Consider the following 17,888-nt stretch of genomic DNA (forward strand, 5'->3'; position numbering starts at 1 on the left):
ATTTTACCAAACCCTTTTGCTTTCATTTTATCAGCAATTTACTAACCACTATTTAAGCAAATCTTTTTTCAATGAGACTGGTATTCATATATGTATTAGTATGCACTACTATAGCATGTACTACAAAGTCAGTACTTACTAAGCTGAGGCCTTCTATCATATTGTGGATTATGTGTAAGGGAAAAAATGCACATTTTTTTCTATGTTGTAAAAGGGTATATCTTTATTGTTTGCTACTTTTTTGGTCATAGAGCAACATAAAACAAACAACATAACAATTATTCCAAAATAAAAGTAGAAGTAGAATAGTATGTTAATAAAATAAAGTGAAGAAAATGTATTAGCATGGAGTTGAAAATATAAAGTATGAAATCAGGGGAAAACCCTATAAAATTATTATTTATAGTTGAACTGCTGTAAGTAGTTAAGATAAATAATTATAAATACATAAGAAATACTAAGAAGACATAACAACCATTTAAAACTATCCTGATTTATGAGCCTAGTACTTGCTGTAGCCATACTAGGATTTAATTGGGATTATTGTAGTTATAATCCAAACAACTAGAAGCAAGATAACAGTGAGATAGTGAGACTGGAGTGACAGGTGTTTATTTAAGGAAAGGAAAGGAAAGGAAAGGAAAGGAAAGGAAAGGAAAGGAAAGGAAAGGAAAGGAAAGGAAAGGAAAGGAAAGGAAAGGAAAGGAAGGAATATATTGAGTTACAGTAATCTAGACAGGGCTCAGCATCACTTTAATTGGAGGAATTGACTGTGTTCAATCATAGCCTGGATACAGAACCAGGCTACACTGTCTGAAATCCCCACCTCTTGGTGTTATGAATGGGAAAATATACATATTTCAGAGGTCTCCATGAAAGAGACAGCAGAGTAATACATGACCGAAAATTTTAATTTCCCCCCACCACAAGGGCAGAGTTTCTGTTCCTTAGGCATAAAACATCATTTTATTTCATAAACTAAGAAAATAATGCTTACAATCATCCAATGCAGATTAGAGCCCCGCATGGAAAGGGGGATGCCAGGTGTTAAAATTGATTTTAGAAAAGGCCGAGGAATATGAGACATTATTGCTGATGCACACTGAATAAGTGAGAAAGCCAAAGAATACCAAATATGTAGTTCACTGATTACAGAAAGGCCCTTGATTGTGTTGATCATGTCAAGCTGTGGAATGTGCTTAGAAAAATGGGAATCCCAAAGCATCTCATTGCCCTCATGTAAAACTTATACAAAGGTCAGGAAGTCACAATCTGGACAGAACATGGTGAAACAGAATGGCTCCTGATCAGCAAAAGAGTGAGACAAGGCTGTATACTCTCCCCATATTTATTCAATCCATATGCTGAATATGTGCTGAGAGAAGCTGGTTGGAAGAAGATGAATGTGGTTTAAAACTGGAGGAAGAAACATCAATAACCTGAGCTATGCTGATGACATCATTCTGATAGCTGAAAATGCAAATTATCTCCAAGCTCTAGTAATGAAAGTCAAGGAGCACAGTGAAAAAATGCAACTAAGATTAAATATAAAGATCAAACTAACAACAGCAACCAGACTTAAAACTGACAATGATGATGCTGAAGTGGTAGATACTTTCTGCCTTTTAGAATTGTCAACAGTAAAAGAATCAGCAGTCAGGAAACATACCACAGAGTAGCACTTGGTAGAATATCAAATAAGGTCTTGGAAAAGATATTCAGATGCTATGATGTATCTTACACACAAAGAGTGGTGCAAGCAATGGTTTTTCCTGTGACAATCTATGGAAGCAAAAATTGGACTTTGAAGAAGCAGGATAGGAAGAGTATTGACCCTTTTGAACTTTGGTGTTGGAGAAGGCTCCTGAGTATACCATGGATAGCCAAGATAACAAACAAATGGATTATCAAACAAATCAATCTAGAGTTCTCATTCAAGGCATAAATGATCAAGCTCAAATTATTATACTTTGCACATATTTTATGCGAAGATCTAGCTTTCTGGAGAAGTTTATAATGCTGAGAAAAGTAGAATGAAAGAGAAAAGGACAACCAGCAGCAAGGTGGATGGGTTCAATTACAGCGATGACAGGTACTTCTTTGAAAGACCTGAAGGAGAAGGTTGGGGATAGATCCTCATGGAGAAAACTATCTATGTGGTTGTTAAGAGTAGATAGATTCGACTTGATGGGACATGATCAATCAATCAATCAATTATTTTATTATTTACTGAATATATTTCTGTACCATCTACTAACACAAAAATGTATTAAAATATAATGATAAAAAGAATAATTATAACACTATATAAAACATTTATTTAAAAAGCTGGTAGTAGGAAAAAAATATAACAAAAAGATTCAGGGAATGCCTGACTGAAGTGATAAGTCTTCAGTAAGTGTTGAAATAAATTGTGGTACTTCTCATCTTCATTACTGGCATTCTGTGATTGTCCCCACCTCCTATTAACTGAAGTTTTCCTCCATAACTCTGGTCTATCTAGCATCATGCTTTTAGTATTCTCAAGTATCTCTTCTTCTGAGAAATCTTTAGGTACCCTCTTCATGCTCATTAAAATAAAAGAAATATTTTCCATACCAACAGAAAAATCGCATATTGTTTTTTGTTATTGCAGCAGGTATGGGCACCACTGGGGAATACACATGAAGGATGATCACAGGTCACTCATGTAATTACATGCAGACAACTATTCAGTAATGTATTTATTTATATGGCTGCCCAGTGACAAAGATTAAAACCAACAGCCACAAACAATAACCCATGATACCCAAGGTAAACAATACATCCCAATCATAAAACCACATCAATAGCAGAGCTTGCATAACTTCCTGGCCCCAGTAGCAACAATGGTATGATACCCCAGCCAATTACTGTGGATACTGTGTACGTCCCAAAAATTGTCTCTTGCATCCAGAATATAATGTTTAGTTCCTATAACAACAGACTGGCCTTCCTCCTCCTCTTGTAAAAATAGCATACAAAATATGGTGGATACATTATTGCAATAGTGTTCAAAGGCATTAGAAAATATAAAAATCAGTATCTCATAGCTTTGTTGTATTACTGTAAAAATGTACAACCAGCCCACATATTTACAATAGATGCCTTCTGGAAGTCACACTCAGGTTCACCTCCATACAAACTCATCCTTTCTTAATCAGCTACATGATAAATTACATCTCTAATACTATTTGTTGAAATCAAAATACTGTGTATTAGAAAAAGACACAGTATGGCAGATACTACTTGACTAAAAAGGGTCAGAATTGCCTGTGGCAATATTGTGATGGAATATATCTATGAGGAGGAGAGTGATGTGGGAGATCAAGGCTATCAAGAAGGAGGGGTTGCATTCCAGCAGGGGAAAGGAGACAAAAGACAACATAGTCCGCAGGGGGAGCGTGGGAAGAGTAAGAGATTCAGGGTTGCCACTCCCTAGAATCTCCCAGGGTATATCCACTAGATGCTGTAGTATAGATTTAGTTTGGCAAGATTCTGTCTATAAGGTGTAAGCAAATAAAGGAACTATAGTTGACTGGATTGTTTAATTGTTGTTTTGGGCTAGGCCTGACAGGTATGTAATCCCTATGACCAAAATGGTATAACATACCAGAATTCAAAAATCTGTAGAGATAATCAAAGTGACAAAATCCTGTTAAGATTATCATGGTTAAAGTTAGTTAAAATGGTTCATTTTTTTCCTGTGGCAAATTCTCTTAAGGATTTTGTGGAAATATAAATATGGAAGTTAGCCATGATATAATGCTTAATATGAATTCTCTAAACCTCTTCTGGAAATACAGATAGTCCTTGATTTATGACCATTTGTTTAGCGACTGTTCGAAGTAATGACAGTGCTGAAAAAAGTGACTTACAACAGGTCCTCACACTTACGACCATTGCAGTGTCCCCCGCAGTCATGTGATAGTGTTTTGGGCACTTGGCAACCGCCGCACTTACTTACTTATTTACTTATTTAGTGTGCCACTCATCTCCCCAGTGTGTGACTATGGGCGGCTTACAATAAAAGTAAAAGCCACAAAGAGTTAAAAAATAAATACCCCATTCATTAATTAAAATTAATTAAAAAGTCAGACTACAGAAACAAACCCTATACATAAAAACTAAAAAAATTCAAGATGACTGAGGAGTAACCTCAATTACCCCACGAGCCACTTCCACTGGTGTGAACCCCCATGCGGCCCCTGTGTCCTGTGGTCACACGATCACCATTTGCAACCTTTTCAGCCAGCTTCCAACAAGCAAAGTCAATGGGGAAGCCAGCAAGGAAAGTCGATGTCTTGCTTAACAACTGCAGTGATTCACTTAATGACCAGAGCAAAAAAAGGCCATAAAATCGGGTGTGGTCATGTGATGCCTCACTTAATGACCGCACAGTTTAACACCAAATTTTCTGGTCCCTACTGTGGTTGTAAGTCAAGGACTAGCTGTAGAATTCATTTATTCATAAATTAAAAATCTATTTTTAAAATTAATTAGCATTATCAGATAAAACTAATATATTATGTTCCAAAAACGGATGTTTTTTACTAGGAGTGCAGCAGGACCAAGGGCTAGATAGATGCAACACTACCAAAGACTGAATATCTAGTTTGGCTTTCTCATTTGACATGCAAATAGGAAATATGTCTACTCCTATGCAAATATGCAAATAGGAAATATGTCTACTCCTATGCAAATATATATATATATATATATATATATATATATATATATATATAAAGTTATCTGACTAGAAAGCATGATATTTTTATCATAGGTAGCAACATTTTCTCTGCTACAAATCATTTAATTTCATTCTAGTTCTGATAATTGGAAAAGGTATTTGGATCATGGATAGCTAAACACAGTATCTGGTACTGAGGCCTTGAGATTTTGGAGGGCCTATGAAAAAAAGTTCAAATATTTAATATTCTGGAAACTAAGTTATACACACAGATATTATTTATGGCATGGTTGATGATGCAAAGTAAGTAAATTAATGGGATTTGGGGAGGGGCCAGATGTGTGTGTGTATGCATGTGTGTTTTTAAAAAGTTATAACTATTTTAGAGCTGATACATCAATATTCTGTTCTGATTTCTGACTTAAAAAGCCAGGAAACCTGTAATCACAGTCAGGGGGATTTAGGCATTTCCCCTCCCCCTTCACTCTTTTATATGAACATAAGGAAAGACTGAGACCAGCATCCCCTGCAAATGTGCATTTCCGAAATGACATCTCTCTCCATCGCATATCTGATCCATTTGGTTGCTATGTGTCAAATTTGCTAAGGAATGCTCACTTTGGCAGTATTTAATTTTGGGTGGTTCTGGTGAGCAAATAGCCACTATTAAATTAGCTAATGCAGATGGGAAAACTTAACTTTTTAAAAAATTTGTTAAATGCTACCTTAAGCAGAACAAATAAATAAATAAAATTAGTGAATGCAACTGGCATCTCTAGAAGTTATGTACTGTGTAATTTTGACCAAATCAGTATTTAAGTCTTGGACAAGTTACTGGAGCTTTAGTCCCAAGTATTTTCCTTGCAATCATTAAATTCTAGCTATAAAGCTGCAAAAGAGTCCATTTTGACTGCATTTTGAGGCAAGAATCCAATTTCAACAATTGTGAGATCCAATAATTGGAATCCAGTCAGCTTGGATTATTTCTCCAGATTGGGGTCTACATATTAAGTGAAACCAGGCTCTGGGCTTTGTATTTTTTTAAGTTTTTAAAAATAGGACAAATATACCTATATCCAAAAAATTATTCTGTAATTCATGCTGAGATTTTATAGCATATATTTTTTGCAATTCTTCTGCTTAGATTTCTTAAAATATTTACATCTGTTGTTGCTTCTGGGCTGGCAGAATGCTTTTGTTCTTTGCTTTTGCCTCCACAGTATAATATTGCTGATTTCCCCACAATCTGCATGGTTCTTGAATTAAAATTACAAAATTAGCTGGATAACAGCATGAGCAGAAGTGAGTTAACCAAGTGTCAAGCAATACTTCCAAAAGAGTAGACTATTAATTTAATGCTTTTATGACATGTTTAGTTGGAAACCCCAAGGGTCATGTTCTACTTGTACAGTATAATGAAACATAATTACAAAATGTAAGGGGTTGAAATCCATGTAGTTCAAACCCTTGCCCAATGCAGAAATCCGCTACTACAGCATTCTCAAAGGTTGGCCATCCAGCCTGTTTAAACATCTCCAGCGAAAGAGAATTTACCACCTCCTGATGCAGCATAGGATTTAATTTGTTTTTCTTGCAGATTTGTTACTGCTTGTGACCTACCAAAACATCCAGATCCCTTTTGCGTGTATTGCTGCCAGTATGGTCCCCCACCCTCCCCATATTCTATATTCAGTTTTGATTTTTCCTGTTGGAGTGTAGGACTCTGCATCTGTCCTTGTTGAAATTAATCTTGCTGGTTTATGCCTATTGTTACAGCCTAACATCCTCCTGAAACTGGATACTATCCCCCATTTTTGTGTCACCTACAAATTTGAAAAACATATATAGTATGCCACTCATACTTTCTCCTACTTTGACATGAAGCCACAGATGTATACTGGTTAGATATTATTGTTTAACCACCTCTATCCATCTAATGGTAGCATAATCCAGCTCACATTTTGCCATCTTCTCTGCTAAAATCTTGGAGTGCAGTAGGGGGGAACACTATCAAATATTTTGAAATCAAGGTACACTTTATCCACCACATTTCTGTGCTCAAGTAAACTGTTGTTCTATTCAAAAAGGAGATAATGTTGATTTGGCAGAATTTATTCTTGATAAACCTATGCTGGCTCCTTGCCAAGCAATCCATCATCTGGGAAAAGCTCATAAACAAACTGCTTAATAAAGTATTCCAAAATTTGCCTGGCATTGGAATTAAGATAATTGGTCTGTAGTTGCCTGGGTCTTCTTTATCCCCCTTTCTGAAGATAAGGACAATTTTGCCTCTTCTCTGACCGTCTGGCACTTGATCCATCCTTCATGATTTTTCAAAGATCACAGCCAGCAAATAAAAGCTCTTCTTTACAGACTTGGGCCTTTGTGTCACATTCCTACATCTCTCCACTTGACTTTTTCCTATTTTCTGGAGGTTTCTTGCTCCCACTGTACCTCCAAAAATGTTTTCTGTTTCTAATTCAGGAATCTCCCATCTTACCTGATAAGCTGGGTTGGGCAGTTTTGCCTTTAGTTCTTTCACCTTCCCTTTCAGGAGGGCAGTTTGATTGCATTTGTTACATAAATAGTTCATGTCATCATCAGGGAGAAAAACAAACATGGCATATCCCTTACAGCTCACAAGAACAGTTTTCTTCATCATGTTCCTCTTGTAAACAAAACAACAACAAAAAGAACTCCCTCCCCCTTAAACTCCCCTATCAAACTCCTATTTGCTTGCTCAGTGAAATCTCTGAGAAGCTGTTTGTCTTACGTGTCCCCCAAAGCTGCCTCAACTAGGTCACCAGCAAAGAATGCTCCAATCATACACTTCATTTCTTGATGGTAAGATCAAGAATAGCCCTAAAACTAGATAAAAGAGAACTCAAACCAATGAGTCAAAAACATTATCCTTGTTCATTTAATTATTGAGAAAAATGATCCATATCTGGTGGACAGATCATGTTTTAGGTCATATTTATGCAGAAATATTGACAATTCAAAAAGGTTCACAAACTTTTAAGTACCACCTAATTGTAGCTCAGAGGTTCTGCCAAACAGTTCAGGATGAACTGTGGTTTGGCAAAACTGAACATTTTGGTTGTTCCTGATTTTAGTCAAGAATAAATCCAGAGGGTCTTACTGGGTCCTTACTCCTCTGTCCCACCATCCTTCATGTGACCTGTGTGTTGGCCTGCCACCCAATCTTCCTGGAGCCTTCCTTTCTCTATCTCTCCTTATGCTGTGATTGGAGCCAAGGACATTGCTAGCAGCTAAGTAAAGGTAGAGAAAGAAAGGTCCTGGGAAGAATGTGGGTGCATGGCATGGGCAGATGGATATGCAGCCTACAACTGAAGCCAAAGACACTGGTAATGGCTATCCTATCAGCCCACATGCTCTTAATTTTCCTACTTCCCCTTAGCCACCACTCACTGCCATTTATTTGATGTTCTGTTTGCCCCTTTGTCCTGTTCTTTAGATTTTTGGTAGAATATTTGCTTTTTATTGAAAAACTGAACCAAATTGGAGTTGAGTCGATATGTCTTTTCTTTATTACCTGCTAACATTTTACCATCTTCAATGAACAGCTGGTAGTGATAATTTTATTTTGGTTTTCTTTTAACATATCTAACAAAACCTTTTTTGCAATTCTTAGCATACTTCACTAACCTAAGCTTATTTTAAGCTTTTGCTTGCCTGACAAAAGTATCTCTACACTCTAAGTATCTGTTGGTATTCCTTCTTGATAATTGGGCATTATTTAACTCTTCTATATGTGTGGTGTCTTTATTTTCAGTTCCTTACATTTCCTGTAACCACATATTCTGTGCCTCGGTATCCCCTAATACCCCAAGATTTTAAGTGCAGTGGAACAAAACAAAGGTCCTACCTTGGCAAGGTCTTACCTTGGCAACAAAGGTCCTATCTTGGCAAGCCTAAATATTTTCTACTAGTACAAAGCATCATTGAATCCATTCATTCTTCTTCAATATAGTTTATTCCCAAGTAAGAATGCACTGTAGCAAGCATCTTTCCCACTTAATCACTTTGTTATCATCATAAGTTAAATCAGTCAACCAGCAAATTACAACTAATTATAAACTGCCAACATTCCTCGTACACATGAAAAACAAGCAAACAATGGAGCATAGTGAACCATAATCTACTGGCCTATCAAAACAGAAATTACCATGAAAAGTATTTTTTGTGAAATCACTTGACATAAACTTTTTAAAAAGTCATTATTTTCAATTGTAAAGCCTATTCTTTTAAAGAGTAAGAACAGAGGTTGGAGAGACAATCTGCCACATCAAAATGAATTCTATATGAGCCAGATTTTGCTGAAATTTGACGGAACATCTGACAGCCAAGAGTATATAAGATTGTGTACATCATGTCAAATAAACTGGAATTAACACTCATATCTTTAGGCATGCTGACTGTATCAGTTCATAACACATATGAAGAATAAGTAACACCAAATACCAACTGATCATAAACAAATATAAAAGCTAACTCACTATATTGGCTTGACCTTCCCCTCTTTTTTATTTTTACATCTGGAGGAATGGAGAAATACTAACAAGTTTCAAATTACACTTGCTTTTTATTATAGCAATTTTAGAAAAATATTTTGGAATGAATAAACATGTTCACTGTTTTTACATGTTAAACTAATTGTGAATAGAAAAAATGAAAGAGCAAAAACTCCAGAGATTTTACAAACTTTCCTCTGCTGAAAGAAGTGAATTCTAATAAGGTCCAGAATGTCACCTTTATGGGTGCTCAAGTATAGAACACAGTTTTACTGTCAGAAGTTGGGCAACTGGATATGCCACACAGGAAGTCGAGGACACTCATGGTGGGGATAGGTAGGGAAGATAGGAGAAAGAAGGCCCTAGGAAGATCAGAGGCAAGCAGTAAGTTCATAATTACATTTTCTCTAAAAAGTAATTGGAAATAAGTCAGAAGCAGGACCAACATTATTTAAAGAATACAAATGTAATTGTTCAGTTAATTTACTGTCTTTTTTTAAGATTCCAAATATTTTTTAAAAATTGGTCTGATTTAAGAATGGAGAGGTAGCTTTGTGACTATTTTCTTTTGTTTTAAGAACTACCTATTTAACACTCTCTTTACACTTTGGATTTAAAAATTCTGTTACTTCCACTGCAAAAGAACACCCCCAAGTTAGTCTCGTACCTTCTGCTCTCCAGTGGACGGCCGTCACTAGAAATACTGCGTGGAATGTTGGCGGCCCGATCTGGAGGAGGCATTTTTCCTTCACTTTTTCCTGAGGCAACTCTAGTGGTAATTGGGCTTTGCATCTGAGATGGCATTTGCTGAACATGAGATACTTGTCCCTTGTTAGCATTTCTCTGCCACTTGTTATTATTTCTGAATGGGAATTTGAACTCGTATGGAACTCCACCATCATTCATTTTGTATTCCATCACTGGCATGCGGTGAATTTCTGAAAAACTCCTGGAAGGTTGAAAAGGAAGGTTAAACAACGTATGAAATAAAGGGAAAGCATGTGAAGTGCACTGTTATCCTTATAAAACAGCAATGAGAATATCTTAAATACAAGTATGAAACTCACAGATTGTTATAAGTTAGTTCCAAATATAATACTTTTAGCTTGTATTTCTGGGATGTCTGCAGCAAGCCATGGTTTTTCAGAATGACAAAACATGTATTGGATCATCACAATGCATGCCTTATCCCTTGCATGCAACATCACAGTACAAGTGCAAAAGGGACAGTGTTTGAGTCACAACACATGTTTTACCATTTCTTCCCTTACCCTATCCTGTGAACATGCATAGGGGAAGGTGGCATCAGTAAAAACTGTCGTGTTTCTTTTCCAATTTATCAGTTAAATCTAATGATTTTCTAGGAAGGGAAACATCCCTCCTGCTTATTGAAGAAGTTACAGGAACACCAAGGAGAAAACCACACCCCTACCAACACTGGCAGGGCAAGTTTCTGAATATAAACAGGGAGCAAACCCCATACTCACCAGCACTGATGATGTTACCTAGCTGGGTAATGAAATGTCTGTAAGCAAATAACCAAGCTCAGAGAACACCAAGGACTCCATATACCAATGTCTTTTAAAATAGTTACCATCAATATAAATGCAACAAGCAAACTAATCATAATTGGTCCATCTTTTTAAATAACCTATAATGGTGGAAATCCTGATAAAAGATATTCATCGTTTTACTAAATGTATTTACATAATGACACTGATTTGTATAAATCCCAAAGTGGTTTGCAAAAATAAGAAAGCAATATTGGCCGGCACTGGGATAGTGTATATCACCGAGAAGAGGTTATTTTATAGCAAAAACGTCATCAACAGAGAAGGACTGCCCTTGTTTTTACTGCTAAGCCTTCAAAAAGGAAGTTGCAAATCATTGGGAGCATATGTAATATGGAAAGCAGGACTCTCTTGAACACTGAAGGTGCTCAGGAAAATACACTGTATGATAGCTGGTTCCAGGCTATATAGGGTCTGGCTTTCTATATTGATGCCAACACTCTCACCTGTCTTGATAGCAGACTACAGCCACAGCACATCTTTTAACAAAAAATGTATGGGTAAGCCACCTCCAGCCAGAAACCTAGCTCTTGTATTCTGTTCTAACTTCTGAATCTATCCCTCATTATGTTACAATAATCCAGTGTGAATTGTTATTAACTTTCCTATCTGAAACTACTGAAGAGTGCCTATGTCACAGAGTGGGTTCAAATTCTCAGATTAACAAACTAAATCAGTGATGATGATGATGATGATGATGATGATGATTTGGTGCCTTCAATTCAGTTTTTGGCTCCTGGCAACTGCCTTGGCAAGTCCCTGTAGTTTTCTTGGCAAGATTTGGAAGTGGTTTGCCACTGCCTGCTTCCTAAGGCTGAGAGAGAGTGACTGGCCCAAGATCATCCAGCTGACTCTGTGCCTAAGGTGGACTAAAACGCAAGGTCTCCTGGTTTCTAGCCTGATGCTTTAACCACTACACCAAACTGGCTGTCTTTTAATCAGTGATAGATATTAATTAATTCACTGCTTGCCAAATACCTTCGTGGAGTACAATCTTCATGAGGTGGGATAATGACAACCTTCACAGTAACTGAAGTTCGCAGGAGATCAATCATTTGCTCATGGCTTAGAGTAGCTACAGCTACAGTGCAAATTTCCACTAATCTGCTGCCTTGTCGTAATCCTGCTTGCCAAGCATATCCATAGGGTTCAACATCTGCCACAATTCCTTCATAGTTCACATGGAAGCCAAGTTGACCCAATCCATTCCGTCGTAAAGTCATTTCCACTGACTCACATCCCTTGGTCACGAGCTGAGATTTGGAAGGCAGAGATGTGGAGGGGTAATGGGAACAGTTTAGTACAATGAACTGTATTCAGTAGGAGGCACAAATAAATGGGCTAGATGTTTAAAACAGAGTGTGAACCAAGACAGAACACTGTAATTCCTTATTAATATAGCAATTATACTGTATAGTTTTTGAGGAAGATAGCTGGTTCACTACTGAGTAGAATCCCAGACTTAGTCTGATCTTGTATAAATGACTAGCTATATTCCAGTAATAGCTAAAATAATTATGAACGTCACAAAAGCATTAAATACAGTAATTTATGAAACAATACCCACAGTAATAGAGGATTTGTAGACTAGTATTCATTTATAGACTGACAAAAAGCATTTAATTATTAAATCCTATATTGATTTGACATTCTTTATAATTCAGTCAAATCTTCTATTGGTGTGGAACTCTGTTTTACTATTTCAAGTCCTGTTCCTAAAGGATATTCTCAGTAATATTTTTGAATGCAACAGAAAAATATTAGGTCTTTTCTCATAGCATGGAAAATACTATTCTGATTACACAAATAAGAACATTTCCTATATAAATCTGCAGCAAAATTATAGATACTAATACTATATTATAAATACACATTCCAGACCTTAATCTGGACAAAAACTAGACAAATAAGGAACAAGACATTTTATTGGTCTGATAGGGTAGGACAAGAATGAGAAAAATAACCTAACAAGTGGCTGAACCATTTTACTTTGCTAGTTTGCTGCTCAGATCCAAGAAGGAAACTAAAACTTTTCTATATGTACTTATGCTTGAGGAAGGAAGGGAAGGGGGAAATAAGGAATTCTAACCTCTAGTCTTTTGACAATTTCCTTGATATCTTCAGGGTTTTTGAAACTTTCCACAGAAACACATTCTCCTCTTTCATAGAAAATTTTAACACTTGTATCAGTTGAAGTCCAACCTATTACATCTCTGCAGGAACAATTGAATACAACACTTTTTGTATCTTGTTCAATTATGACAACAAATTCATTAGAAATGCCCAAAAGACAATCTATATCTACGCCCTTGCTATAGTCTTTAGCATGGAGAATCCAGACAACAGCGCCAGAACTATGGAGTTCTACTCCTGGATGAGGTTTGGATTTCTCCTTCTTCTTAGAAGCAAGTGAGATGAAAGGGAATTTGCCAGAAGGATCAATGGGTGTATTTGTCACATTCTTTTCTGCCAAATCTTTCAAGTATTCCTGACGGGTTCTAGTAGCCATAGCACGGAATTTTTCTGATTTATGAGCTGCATTCTCAGCATTGATCACTTTGGCCAGTAAGAAGTCCCTGAATACATTTGATTTAGGAAAGGTGATGCTTTTAGGAATTGGAGGTCCAAATGAGGGCACATCTCTTGATCTTGTCACAGCAACACTGCAAAAATACATAAAAATGTGATTTAAAACAATATGCAGAAACATTATACATTTCGGTGTCCTATCTTCTCTTTGTTTTCTTTAGACAGTCCAGGTCTACAGAGGATACTCCATAACAACTGCAAGATGCATTATGACATAAAAAAAAAAAGTTCTCTGATGTACTAATTATTTACAATTTAGCCTATTCCTTAAAATTTCTTTAATATATATCTGAGTATATTATATCATTATTATTATTGCTTAGCAACTTTTCCCTTTACATGTGATATTTGGAAGATAAATAGAATTATTGAACCTTAAGGTTTCATGAATAAATGTACAGACTACATATGACACTTATTACATGATTAATTAATCAGTCTGTTTGATGTGTACAAAGTTTGCAAAGCTTTGCACGCTATTTCCCCTTTTATGAAGTCAGTAACATCTTACACACATCTTTGTTCTTCTGCAAACTTACAAACAACAAAACATTTTTGAAGTGAAGTTACCCTGCTATAAAGCATTCACACATTGACACTTTGCATAGTTTAATCTTTTATTCATATATATTTGGAACAACCACTCCCACGTGCCCTGAAAACACAAGAAATACCTTTAGACTACACAAAATTTTAACCGTCCCTCCCAGAGTTACAAAGAAACACAAACACTTGCTGATTAGCATAAAGGTTATTTTCAAATGTTTACTGGGACTGCTACTTCTATTGCTCCTTAACCAAAAAGAAAAGAAGCAGAAGAGTAGCAGATGACTGTATCGATGGAAGTGAGAATTATATGGAAAATGCAATAATGCAAACCTCCCTTTAAAAAATGTAAAGAATAGAGCAGTAGGATTTAAATAAAACATTAATGCATGTGAACCACTGCACTGGTAATTCAGCAGGATCCAATCCTCTTTTTTCACCAGCATTTTTATACTGGCATGTGTGAAAATCCTTCTGGTTTGAATGACAACAGATTTTCACCACTCAGATTTTGTTCTACCTGTAAGAGCCAGTAGAAGACTCCATGCCATACTCATCTCTTCCTAGTGTTTTTGAGAATCTGACAACATCCTTCAGCTGCTACATTACACTCCCCCTCCCACCATAGGTCTGTTGCTTTCCTCTCAAGCTCTCTGCTCCCTACCAGTCCAAAATGCAGACTGTGGGTGCCATTGGGCTTCTACATACCCGCTAACAACTATATTAAAAAGAAAGGTCAACATTATCTCCATGGGTTTTCTATTATATTAGGGAGCCACTTAAAAAAGTGGCCTAAATGATGTGGGCTCTGATTTTATTAAGACTGCACCAGTGGCTTTATCAAAAGGGGGGAGAGGAATAGGAAGGAAATGTGACTATCAAGAAAGAATGGTGATTATATTTACAAAGATTACCTACAATGAGAGCAGGGTAGCATAGCATTATTGTTTAAGCCCTGTCCCTCAAACAGAAAATACAGTCATAGTCTCTTCTTTCCATTTCAAGGGTCTTTCCCGGTTTAAGTACTCCAAACAACAAGACAATTGTTAATTGTTACACAATTCTGAAATAATCTTCTTATATGCTATTATTACTTTACATAGAAATATGTGGAGTCTTTCAAGAAGAGCATATGAAATAAATAACCAATATTTGTATTTCTAATACCTTAAAGAGAACTGTATCTTCAGTATCTTATTTCCCAATCACTAATGTTGAAAGATTTCATTTATATGTCTTGCATATTTTTCAGAGGAAGTCATATATAGCCATTTTTCAGAAACACACATTCTGCTTACTGTGCATTCAAAAGAAATTCCATGCACATAAACTTTGTGGGATAACCACTACAAAGCTAATGTATAAGATATATTTGGTTTTCATTCTGCTCTGCAAAGCCATTAGTTTCAATATATTTAACTCATATATGAAGATTTTTGATAGGAAAAACAGAAATACTAAACATTTCTCAGACTTCCATATACCTGTAATTGCACCTGAATTACTGAAAAATGATATTTTACCAAAAAATGATAAAAGACATTAGAAAACAGAACACCAAATATTGCAACTTATCATTATTCTCTGTCATGCAAAGCTATCATCAACACTGTAATAGCTACCTGTAACAAACGTTGTCAGTACAAGGATTGTGCACTCGGACAATGACAAAGACATGCTGAAAGTGGGAACGAATATTCTTTGGGCTGAATGATTCGGCTCCAGGTTCTTGGAAAACTATTGTCACGATATCATTTCCAATATGTCGTTTTCTTAACAGCTTTGAGCATGAAGAGAAGAAATCCATGAGAATTAAAAGCATATATGTTTTACAGAATGTAATTATTTGTTCCCATTAGTTGATGGTTTAAAAAAAATATGTGATGGTTTTTAAAAAATTGTTCCTAAATAAGCAAATGAAGAATTTATCAATATAAATTATGTTACAATAAATTAGTACTCACAGTTTCCATAACAACAGTTAGAAATCTACTTCAATGAAAAAAAAAAAGTCTTTCTACAGAGTAGATCTTTGTTTCTAAAATTAAATTTACAGTCATAAAAATGTTATTATTATGTTGCTTGTCTATTTGCTATTCTAAATCTTTACAAAATGCTAAAGTTTTTAATTTTGACAATACTGTTCTGTATATTAAAATTATGATTTTATATTGGCATACTTACCAATTTAATTCTCTTTGTGTTCTTCAATTCAGGCTATATTTTAAAAAAGTGTTTATCAGGGGAAGAAACCCCTCAAGTTTCTTATAATTTATAATAAGAGGAACTTGTTTGATAGAATTAACATGAGATTCAAACCGTTAGATGAGAATAAAGAAGTTTAAACCACCACAATAAAACATTCTTATTTACAATTATTACATTTTTCAAAACTCAGATATGGATCTCTAAAATATACCTTTTCCCCAATTCAGTTCAAATAATAATTAGCAAAATTTTAAGGATTTATAGTAGTAAAAATGGGATCAGGAACATCCAAAGGGAGAATGGTGATGGTGGTGGTCAATTGTGTCAAGATGGCAAGTGTGACCGGGCAATCAAAGATCCATACTCCTTTGACTTCTGGGGATGAAATGGCAAACTGAAGACAGTAGAGCCGACAACTGCGGCAGAATGAAGAGCTGGTGAGTACACTGGCTCTTCATAATTTCTCTCCAGACAAGGAAAGGACTTGAGATCACCCACAAGTGCTCCAGACAGTTGCTCCTCAAGAGGAGACACAAGACAGCAGTCACCAGCAGGTTTAGAGCTCTGGGAGACGAGGGAATAGCCATCTTGCTCAAACCATGGTTGGCGCCTTTAAAAGGACACTGGGTTTGCATATTTCCTTTTCTAATCACTTTTGGAAATTGCTTGTTAACTGCTTTTCAGCTATTAGAAACCTTTGGATCAACACATTTTACAGCACTGGGTGAGTTTCCTTCAATCCTTAGCGAAAGAGGTTTTAAACACAAGTTTAAGCACTTAAAAAAAAAAATATTTTTTTCGGAATAAACAGCAAAAAGGTGATTAGAACGTGGATTCTGGAAAGTTACAAAAAGACTAAGCGTCCAGATGGATTTGAAATAAGGTTTTGGAATTAATTATAAGAATCCTTCCCGTTGGAAAATGCTTTTGTTTTGAATTCTCTTAAAAAAAAAAATGATAGGATGAGACTTTGAAGGTTGGAGACTAGAGGGAACCAGAAAAACCTAAAGATTACACTTAAAGGAGAAGAACACTCTAATTTGACTTATTAATACAGAATGAAGCAAAATATTTTAACATGGAACATATTGAAGGATATTTTTGAACAATGGATCCAGAAGTTAACTTTAAGAGTATCTGCCTCTATAGATAGTGTTTAAAAGATGCTGTGGAAGAGGAACAAGTTTTACCTGACAAGATCGAGAGTGACCTGAAAGTAGATTTAAAAATGACAGGCTACAAGAATGGTATGGAAAAAGATGTTACACTGGGCATAGAAAAGTAACCAGCCGATGTCTTAATAATTAAAAGGGATACACAAATAACAAACCAAGAGAGTGACCTGGATAATTTTCCTATATTGGATTTACAAAAGGGGCTTATTAAAGCTTTGAAGAATTTTGTGAGAAGAGACAAAGAAAAAAATGAAAAGAAATCAAATTCTAGGACATTATTTGAAGGGACTAAAGATCAAGATTGTTAGAAATAAAAGGAAGGAATATAAAGTTGGTTTGTTTGATCAGGGTTAAAATAGATATGTTGTTATCTCTTTTGCTGTGGACTGAAAGTCCTTAATGGATTTTTGCTAATTAGGACTGATATGACAAGGCTTTAAGGATTTGTTTATAGATAAGAGATGGGATATGGGAAGAGATCATTAGTTGTATTTTAAGAGAAGGTGATAAGTTACTAAAATTGTTTATACTTGCGATAAAGGGGAAAGTCATCTCT

General features: G+C 35.7%; 1 protein-coding gene across 4 annotated transcripts in view; it reads right to left on the reverse strand.

Annotated features, from left to right (window-relative positions):
* Positions 1 to 17,888, reverse strand: part of SIPA1L1 (signal induced proliferation associated 1 like 1) — a 208,294-nt gene that overhangs the window by 46,905 nt on the left and 143,501 nt on the right. For all 4 annotated transcript variants that reach the window (XM_088145570.1, XM_088145567.1, XM_088145568.1 and 1 more), the window contains 4 exons: positions 15,572 to 15,729; positions 12,904 to 13,477; positions 11,793 to 12,067; positions 9,911 to 10,192 (listed from right to left, as the gene is read on the reverse strand). In XM_088145570.1, coding sequence (XP_088001696.1) covers positions 9,911 to 10,192; positions 11,793 to 12,067; positions 12,904 to 13,477; positions 15,572 to 15,729 — 1,289 coding nt within the window. The remainder of the gene's footprint in view (positions 1 to 9,910; positions 10,193 to 11,792; positions 12,068 to 12,903; positions 13,478 to 15,571; positions 15,730 to 17,888) is intronic.

The sequence above is a fragment of the Python bivittatus genome, unplaced genomic scaffold, assembly GCF_059951505.1.
Source record: "Python bivittatus isolate LINGU-HERP-01145 unplaced genomic scaffold, Pbiv_v1 ctg000480_np1212, whole genome shotgun sequence".
NCBI lineage: Eukaryota > Metazoa > Chordata > Lepidosauria > Squamata > Pythonidae > Python > Python bivittatus.